Consider the following 9,579-nt stretch of genomic DNA (forward strand, 5'->3'; position numbering starts at 1 on the left):
GCTTTTAATTCCAGCACTTGGGAGGCAGAAGCAGGTGGATCTCTGAGATGTAGCTAGTTTCAGGGCAGTCAGGGCTACACAAGAAAACAGTGTTTTGAAAAATCAAGTGTGTGTGTGTGTGTGTGTGTGTGTGTGTGTGTCATACACACACATATGTGTGTATCTATGCATACATATACACATGTATATTTGTGTGTATAAAATATAATTATTGCTATTATTTTAGACAAAGTCTCGTGTAGGTCAGGCACTCACATGTGACTCTGAACTTATCCTCCTGCTTCTGCCTCCTGCTGCTGTGATCGCAAGTGTGGGTTAGCAGGGTTTATATGTGCTAGGGATGGTACCCAGGACTTCATGCATGCTACATTAGCTCTCTATCCACTGAGCCACACTCGAGGTCCCAGAAATCTTTATTTTGCTGCTTGGGTACAAAAAGGACAAGCAGGAACCAGTTTTGGTGGTATACAACTATAATCCCAGCTCTCAGGAGGCTGAGGCAGGAGGGAGGATCAGGAGTTCAGGATCTGAACTGAGGGCCATCCTGGGCTACATGAGACCTTGTCTTAAAATCAAGCAAAACACAGGAGGCCCCAGGAGAAGTGGCACAAAAGTTAGGTCATTGGCTTCTAATGCACCTTAAACTGACAGACGGTTGTGTGGCCCACGAGGGTGCAAGATGCCCATATGAGCAGAATGCACAATGGTACGCGGAGAAAACAGACAGGTTTCAAATACCAGCCCCGATTAAGATCTGAGTGTATTTCAATAGAAGAGCTGTCTCTCCCTGAGGGATTCCCATCGCCCTCTGAGGTCCTATGTACAAGACACTCCTAAATCCGCTTTTAATTTCCATGGGAAAGTTAAAGGGTTACTTAACAAAATAACTATCCAGGGCGTAGAGGCCCAGTGTTCTCTGTGCAGGCTTGTCCCTGGGGATTGCGGCTCCTGAGGAAGCCTCAGCCTCTTGGCCTCACCTGGCCCCTTCTACCCCTTGTCCTCTAGATTTGATCACCAAGTTGTAGGGACCAAAGAAAACACGTGTAACCCTGCTTTGTCTGCCCCTCTGAAAGGAGTCCGAGTGCTGGTGGCCTCATCCCCAGCCAGAGGGTACAGGGGCCTCTCACTTGTGAGGGTGCCCCTTCCATACCGCACCGCAGGCAGACTGTCTCGGATGCTCCAGGGGCTGTGACAAACGGGCATATGAATTTAGTTCTGGTCTTCCACAACGGCATTTGCACGGTATCCCAGCCGCCCTTCTTCTGCTGCCTCCTGTCCCGTGTTCTGATTATGGGTTTGTTTGGTTTTCCTCTTCCTTTCTTTCTTTTTGTACGAAGACAACGGTGGTCTGGACGGACTGTTGTCCAGGTAACCCAGGTGCTTCAGCAGGTACAGTTCTGTTGATCAATTTGCTTCCGACAAGGTTCCATGGTGACGGCAACACCCACCCCACTGCGGCCAGATGTCATCCGTGTCACCTCGCTCCAGGTGTCAGTGTCTGGGTCATAGCATTCCACACTGTCCAGAAACGTGTGGCCATCATAGCCTCCTGCAGAGAGAATGAAGAGATGGTCACCTCCCTCAGAGGGCTCAATCTAATGCCCATGAGAAGACAACAGAACTCAGGAAGGGGAAGCCGCCCGTTTGTAACACAGGGATGAGGTAGAATGAAGCCCAGTGGTAGAACCCTTGCCTAGACTTCCAAGTAAAGCAGGGTGGAGGCGTGGGGGACGTAAAGGGGGTGGGGAGTGGCTCAGTGGTAGATCCCTGCCCAGAATCCCCCAGTGAGGGTTGGGGCTGTGGCTCAGTTACAGAACATGTGTCAAGCATTCGGGTGTTCCTCAGGTTCCATCCTCAGCACCAAATCTTAAGAAGAGATATGGACACAGAGTCTTTTCCACCCTGACCCACTTCTTAGCCCTCACCGAGGACATATATTCTGCCCTGGTGCACAGTAATCCCCAGTGCACTCCGTCGGTGCTTCATGGGGGCTACAAAAGTCCAGGTCTCTGTCTCCACGTCGTAGCGCTCCACGCTGTTCAGCTGGTCCTGCCCATCGTAGCCCCCGGCCGCATAGATACAGTTGTGTAGCACACAAACCCCTAAACAGAAGCACAGCGGAGAGTCATTCTGAGGCCTGGTTTAAGGGGGCCCTCAGGAGCCACCTTCCTCCTCCATCACTCTTTCCAGGAGGAGCCCCTTAGAAATCAAGCTGGACTTTGGTGTGGAGGAGCACGCCTGCCATGCCAGTGCTGGACAGGCTGGAGGATCATAAGTTCAAAGTCATCCTCAGCTACATAACAATTCTGAGGATAGACTGGGCTGGGTGGGGTCTTTCCCACACACCCACTCACCTGCCCCACTTCGGATGGTGTTCATTGGTGTGACCATCCGCCACTCATTCCTCTCGGGATAGTAGCACTCTGCTGAGTTGAGCCGGTTGGTCCCGTCAAAGCCCCCCACTGCATACAGCAGGCGGTTGAGCACGGCCACTCCCACGCCTATCCTCCGCGTCAACATTGGTGCCACTAAGTGCCACTCATCCCGATCCGGCTCATATCTGCAAAGGACACGATTCCACCACGGTCACCAGGAACTACAGCTGGGCCCTTACAATAAGCCCCACCATCACCACCACTTGGTTTTTTTACTCTATTTTAGAGCTAGGGTCTTGCTGTGTAGCCCATGCTAGCCCAGAATTCCAGATCCTCCTGCTTCAACCTCCCCAGTGCTGGGTGACAGGCAGGCAGCACCTGCTGGCTGATGCTTTATTTCTCTCCAGCTCCATCTCCAGAGGAAGAAACTGAGGCTCACAGCCATCAGCTATGGAAGCTAGGTCCTGTCCCCTCAGCAGGTTTACCCTTTGTGCTGCATCGCCTGTGGGCTTCACCTCACCGGAGCTCAGGGCCTCACATCATGAGATTTGCATCAGAAATGTGGGGTAGGACATTCAGGATCACCAAGTGACATCAGTTTAGTGTCCAACTCCAGAACCCAAGAAAGTCTGACAACTAGGCTACCGCTCAGACAGCACTCCTCCAAGCAACATGATCAGAGATGGGGTGAACACGTCCGGCTGGCCAGGAAGCATCCAGTCCATACCTGTGTTCCTGGAGTTATTAATAGTGCCCCTGTCCTTCTTGAAAGCGGCCCGCTCAAGGTGACACATCGCCCCACCATCCTATTCACAGACCACACACATTAGAGGTCCCTAGGGCATAGGTTTAAAATTCCATTTGCAGGTTGGGGGTGGTTAGCTCAGGGGTAGAGGGCTGGCCTAGCATGCACAAGTCCCTAAGTTCTATTCCCAGCACCATGAATGTTTTTCAGTTTTTCTCATCTTCCTATCTTGCTCCAATCCCTAAATGTATGGGGATAGCTGTCTGTCTGGAGACAGGGTCTCTTATAGCCCAGGATGGCCCTGAATTTGCCATACAGCCAAAGACAACTTTGAATTCCTGATTCTTCTGTCTCCACCTCTCAAGTGCCGGGATGACAGGCACTACGGCTTATGTGGTGCTAGCCGAAAGCTCCGCCAGTCACAGCCCTGGCTCTCTTCTCCCTTCCTTTCTCTCTTTTGGCAGTACTAGGGTTAGAACCTAGAAATGGGTGCAAGCCAGGGACCAGAGCCCTACTACTGAACTACATCCCAGGTCTGATGATACATTTTATCATAATTATACACAATTAGCATAACGTATTTCACATATTGTGCTAATTCCCATAGTCCCCAGCGTGCTGATGATTCCTATAGGTTTGGGACAGCCCTCCAGTACTTCCCAAGTCTGGACACTGAGGATGAACATGCCATCTGCTCAGCCTCCTTTGGGGGTGGGAAGAACAGGTGCCCTCCCTTTGGGACCCTGTGCTCACCTCTCCACGCTGCTGTGGTGGATGCAGCCGTGGGACCCCCCGACTGCGTAGATGTGGCCGTCTATGACCCCCACCCCGATGCGGTTGCGCGGCACGCTCATAGAGGCACAGGGCGACCACTGGTTGGTCATGGGGTTGTAGCAGTCCAGGGCGCTGGAGTCGGTGTTGCCATCGGGCGAGTTGTTGCGGCCGCCCACAGCGTAGAGCAGCCCGCCCACCACGCAGCCAGCCAGCCCGCTGCGTGGCACCTGCAGATCGGCCAGGCGCAGCCAGGAGCCATCGCTCGGGTTGTAGGCCTCAAGGTAGCTGAGCGACTGTCGGAAGTAGCCGCCGGCTGTGTAAATGAGGCGGCCCACCTTGGGCGCGCGGCAGGGCACGGATTGCGTGGGCTTGTGCAGCGTGAGCTCCTGGAAGATCTGCACCAGGTAGTCCTTGCAGCGCGCGTCGGCCTGCAGGATCTCACACTTCTGCAGCTGCGTCTGCAGGAAGTGTGGCGTGAGCGCGTGGCAGCGCACGGCCCGCAGCAGTGCCTGCACGTAGAAGCGCCGCTGAGGGCAGTCGTACTTGACCCAGTCGATGCACGCGTGGAACACCTCCGACTCGCAGCGCACATTCAGATCATCGCGGCTGATGAGCGTGGCCAGCTGGCAATGCGATAGGTTGAAGAACTCCTCCTGCTTGGCCACCTGCAGGGAGCGCAGGTGAGAGGCCACTCTCTGGGAGGCTCTGGGAAGCCCTCCTGGCCGAGCACCCAAACAAAGGGCACAGGGCACACAGTGGGGTCTCTTTATGCACCTTTATTGTTTGATTTGGGTTATAACTTTTAAAAAAATGTATAGCTAAGCATAGTGGCATACGCCTGTAATTCCCCCTTCACTCAGGAGGCAGAGGCAAGAGAATGTCTGTGAATTCAAGGACAGCCTGGTCTACGTAGCCTGTTCCAGACCAGCCAAGAGGACATTGTAAGATCCTGTTTCAAAAATAAATAAGTAATTGAATCTAGTCTGGCCTTTAATCCCAGCACCTGAAAGGGAGAGGCAGGAGAATGTCTGTGAGTTCCAAGCCAGACTGGTCTACAAAGTAAGACCTGCTCTCAAAACGTATTTTTAATTAGATTTGTTTATTGGTTTATTGTGTATGTGTGTGGAGCATGCCATAGTTCATGTCTGGTGGATAGTTTCTCTCCTTCTATGTGGGTCCCTGGGATTGGTCTTCAGGCTTGGCAGTGAGAGCCTTTACCAGCTCAGAAAGGAACTGGGTTTGTTTGCTTGGTTGAATGGCTAGTTTTTGAGGACTTCACTTCAGCCCCCAGGACTCATGGAAGGAGAGGATCAACTTCTGCAAGTTGTCTTCTGACCTCCACATGAACTGTGGCACATGTATACCCCCTAAATAAATACAATAAAAACTTTAATAAAAAATATAGGAGGTCAGCGTGGTGGCGCACACCTTAAATCCCAGCACTGGGGAGGCAGAGGCAGGGGGATCTCAGTGAGTTCCAGGCCAGCCTGGTCTACAGAGTGAGTTCTGGGACAGCCAGGACTGTTACACAGAAAAACAAAATTAAAATATAAAATAACGGACAGGCTGTGTCTCAGATTGGCATTTTTTCTGTTGTAGGGCTATTTTATACAAATGATAGATGCCTCAGGAATGAAATAGAACTTCAGGTGGGTCCTGGTGGTCCAGGTCTCACACTTGGGACCCTGACACATGAGAATCTCAGTTTCCAGACAAGCCTGGGCTATGAAAACCAGCGGTCTCAAAAATCTAAATAAATAAACAAAATAGATTTATGCTGGTCCATATGGGTGTGTGTTGGGGAGTGGCCTGGAACTTGCTATGTAGTAGAGCAGGCTGGCTCCAACTCATAAAGTTGCCTGCCTCTGCCTGCTCAGTGCCAAGATTAAAGGTGTGCACCACACACCTGGCTTATGTGTGGTGGGGATGGAACCCAGGGCCTCACGCGGGCTGCACAAGTGCCAGCAGCTAAGGCATGTTAGGCCTGTTTTGACTGCCACCCATCTTGTGAGGTCAGGTGTGGAACTGCACACCTGAGGGTTTTAGAGCATTTCAGACTTGGGATCTGGGGACTGGTGATGTTGAGAATGCACTGTCATGTGCAGGGCACAGCCTCTCTGGTCACTGCCACCTGTGCTGCTGACTGTGACGTTTGCCAGGGACTTTCCTCTTACCTTCCCTTGAAGACTTTCCGCACTAAGAAATGAAAATGAAAGCAGTAACATTACATGAGACCAAGAAAGACCAAGCAAGGCTGCAGCTTGTGGTTCCCAAGCTGCAGCATGAGGTTCTCTCTCTCTCTCTCTCTCTCTCTCTCTCTCTCTCTCTCTCTCTCTCTCTCTCTCTGGAAAGGTAAGGTCTCACTGTGTGGCCCAGAGTGGCCTACAACGCTCAGTGATGCACCAGCCTCTGTCTCCAGAGTGCTGGGATTAAAAGCACTGGCCATCACATCTGTATCACATCTGTCTCCAGAGTGCTGGGATTAAAAGCACTGGCCATCACATCTGTATCACATCTGTCTCCAGAGTGCTGGGATTAAAAGCACTGGCCATCACATCTGTATCACATCTGTCTTGTTCCAACTTCTGACCGCAGAGAAAGCAGGCTGCTGACACACTGTGAGAACTTATCTTCCCTGTTCTTAGGGTCTCCCAGATTAGGGGTTCATAACCTGAGTTTTCAGTCCAGCAATATGGCTTTGTGGGTAAAGGCACTTTCTGCCAAGCCCTATGACCAGAGTTAACCCTAGAAGCATATATAAGGTAGAGAGAACCAGTTCCAGCCAGCTGTCCTCCAACCTCCACACAAGACCAGCCTGTCCATGTGTACAAACACACATGTGAACAAATGTAAAAAAGTTAATTTTCACTTTATCAGGGTATGGTGGCGTGTGCCTCGTGATCTCAGCACTCAGAATATGACTGCAAGGACAGGAGTTAAAAAACAGCTTCAGACTGGGCAGTGGAGGTGCACGCCTTTAATCCCAGCACTGGGGAGGCAGATGCAGGTGGATCTCTGTGAGTTCGAGGCCAGCCTGGTCTGCAGAGCAAGTTCCAGGACAACCAGGTCTACCTGTCTCCAAAAAGAGGCATTGTCTCAAAACAAAAACAAAAACAAAAAACAAAACAAAACAAAAAACAAACAAAACCAACAGTACACCTAAAGAAGACTATCAAAAAAATGAAGTCAGGGGCTTGTGGCTCTGCGGGTGGACTGCTCACCTAGCGAGCACAAAGCCTGGGTGAGCGCGAATGTCTGTACTCCCAGTACTGAGAAAACGGAGACAGGTGAGGCAGTTTAAAGTCATCCTCAGCTACATAACCAGATGGGGGCCAGCCTGAGCTACATGAGCCCCTATGGGGGGACAGGAGGAAGGAAAAAGAAAACACCAAGAAGCTTTCCTCCAGATGTGAATGACTGTTCCAGTTTCAAGGGAGGATGGCTAATGATGGCCTGTCCCATTCCCTGTGACAACTGAGCCCTTGCCCTCACTCACCTCCCCGAAGTGCATGTAGATATACTCCCGGGCACGCTGGTGAAGTTCAGTGCAGCCAATCTGCTCGGCAAAGTTGGCGATGCCAATGGCGTTGCTGGGGTCCAGCTGCTGCACCAGGAAGTCACTGCAGGCTCGCACCACGCTGTCAATCTGATACATGACCGCCCCGTTCATCACATGCAGCACGCACTTCTCGCCCACGGAGATGGAGGCCGTGTAGGCAAACTCAATAAGTCGCTCCATGACCTTAGGGTGGATGCCTTCAATGGACACCACCTCCATGCCCTGCTCCCGAAGCCCATTGGTGAACATGGCCTTAAAGACCGGACTGGAGGAGGCCAGCACCACCTTGTGAGCCATGAACTGGGCAGCTGGGGTGTCCTCGTATTTGACCTGCAGCGTCACATCACAGAGCTGCTGGCTCAACCGAAGCTCGTTCATGATGCCAAAAGCTTGCTTGGTGTGGTCCTCTAGCGTGTAGCTGAAGGTGCGGTTGCCGTCCTGGGAGGGCGTCACCTCGGCCTTGCACTCCGTGGATGCGTACATCACCGCGTCCCCTGACCCCTCAGGGCACTTTGACCCTAGAGGCAGGAACTGGCTGCTGCGGGGAGCCCCGCTAGGCCTGGGTTCTGGCTGCATGGGGTTCCTGGTGACAAGGTACAGTTCCACTAGTAGTTAGGGGCCTGGAAGGAGGGAAAAGGACAGGGCTGGGAACAGCAAGGTTAGACCAGAGCCTGCCACGCTTCCTTTTTTTTTTTTTTTCCTTTCTTTTTATTGATCCTTCTTTGTGCTGGGATTACGGTGTGTGCTACTATGCCCATCCAGGCTTCCTTTTTGAAAAACTAAGCAATGGTTTCTAGAGCAGTTTGCCAAGTCAAGTAAACTGGACACACCCGGCTTCATTCAAACTAAGTTCTCCCCAACTCGCTAGCCTGAAGGCCCGGCTAAGAAACGCGCCACATCATGCCCCTTTCTGCTCAGAATCGTCCAACACCTTTCACTGAGCCCAAGAGTGGAAACCCACCTCTGGCCTGCCAAGTCCCATGTAGTCAGCCCCTTTCCAACCTCTTCACTCCTGTCCCAGCCATCCTGCCCATCCCTTCCTCCAACAAGTCAAACTCCTTTCTTCAACACTGCACCAAAACTTAGAGAGCCTGCCAAGTGTGTACTAGACACTGTTCTGAGCGCCAGAGACACAGCAGGAGGACAGAGAAGGCCTGAAAATACAACAAAGTGTGTAGAGGAAACACGAAGTGCCCAAGTTCTGGGACAGAGTGGGGCATCAGGACCGCCCACGGTGGGCAGCAGGGATTGGGGAGACCCTTGGAGACCTGGGGCCAGGGGCCGTGAAGAGAGGGTCTGCAGCTGGCTCCCCAGGTTCTGGGGCTCAGCCTGGAGTCGCACCCCCCCACCCCGTGTTGTGTCTATTGGAGCACCGTGGGGGGGGGCGATAAAATGCTCCAAGGGCCCCAGTAGGTGAGCGACTGTCACGCGTGACCACACTCTGCCGGAGCTCAGGCCTGGCATTACGCAGGGGGCTGTGCAGCAGCGACCCGGTGCCCGGCGCCTGCTCGAGCGGCCACCCCGTCGCTCGGAGGCGCAGCCCAGACGCCTGGAGAGCCCGCAGGGCCTGGTCCGGGGCCCGGCCCCGGTGCGGCGCACTCACCCTGCCATGGCTGCGCTCCGCCTCCGCCTCCGCCGCGCGGGTCACGGTGACTAAGCACAGCGCGCCACCCTGTCACAATAAGAGTCCCGGGGCGCCGGCCGCGGGCGACCCCTACCCTCCACTCGCCGGCCGCGGCCGCCACCCTACGCGGGCGGACGGGCTCGGCGACCAGGGTGCGCACTGGGGGGGACACGCGCTCCCCCACCACCACGTGCACGTCCCCACGCGCGACCGCGGACGGCACTCGGAGCTGACTCCCCACCGCATCTCCGCGGGCGATCGCTCACCTCCGTCCCACCCCCCGGGTGTTTCTGTTGGTGCCACGCGTCCAATCCGCGCCGCCGGGCCGCCACGCGCCACGCTTCCGGGAGGAGCCGAGGGGGACCCGGGGGGCCTTGGATCCGGGGCAGTAGTGCTGCGGGGTCGCGGGCGGCACGCGTGGGAGGAGCGGGAGGGCGGAAACGAACGGCGGGCACACAGAGGCGGTTCCAGCCCTTCCTGCAGGTGCCGGGCGGAGGGAGCA

General features: G+C 54.0%; 1 protein-coding gene across 2 annotated transcripts; it reads right to left on the reverse strand.

Moving 5' to 3' along the window:
* Positions 1-395: 395 nt before the first annotated feature.
* On the reverse strand, positions 396-9,579 carry Keap1 (kelch like ECH associated protein 1). 2 transcript variants are annotated; one of them, XM_038323579.1, is made up of 6 exons: positions 9,344-9,579; positions 7,391-8,073; positions 3,874-4,559; positions 2,355-2,560; positions 1,926-2,102; positions 396-1,549 (listed from the first exon to the last, which is right to left on the reverse strand). In XM_038323579.1, the coding sequence occupies exons 2-6, from the start codon at positions 8,027-8,029 to the stop codon at positions 1,383-1,385; spliced, it is 1,875 nt and encodes a 624-aa protein (XP_038179507.1). In that variant the 5' UTR covers positions 8,030-8,073; positions 9,344-9,579; the 3' UTR covers positions 396-1,382. The 2 variants fall into 2 exon arrangements, with proteins under 2 accessions (XP_038179507.1, XP_038179508.1); XM_038323580.1 differs by lacking the exon at positions 9,344-9,579 and adding an exon at positions 9,057-9,303.

Source organism: Arvicola amphibius, chromosome 3, assembly GCF_903992535.2.
Source record: "Arvicola amphibius chromosome 3, mArvAmp1.2, whole genome shotgun sequence".
In the NCBI taxonomy this organism is placed as follows: Eukaryota; Metazoa; Chordata; class Mammalia; order Rodentia; family Cricetidae; genus Arvicola; species Arvicola amphibius.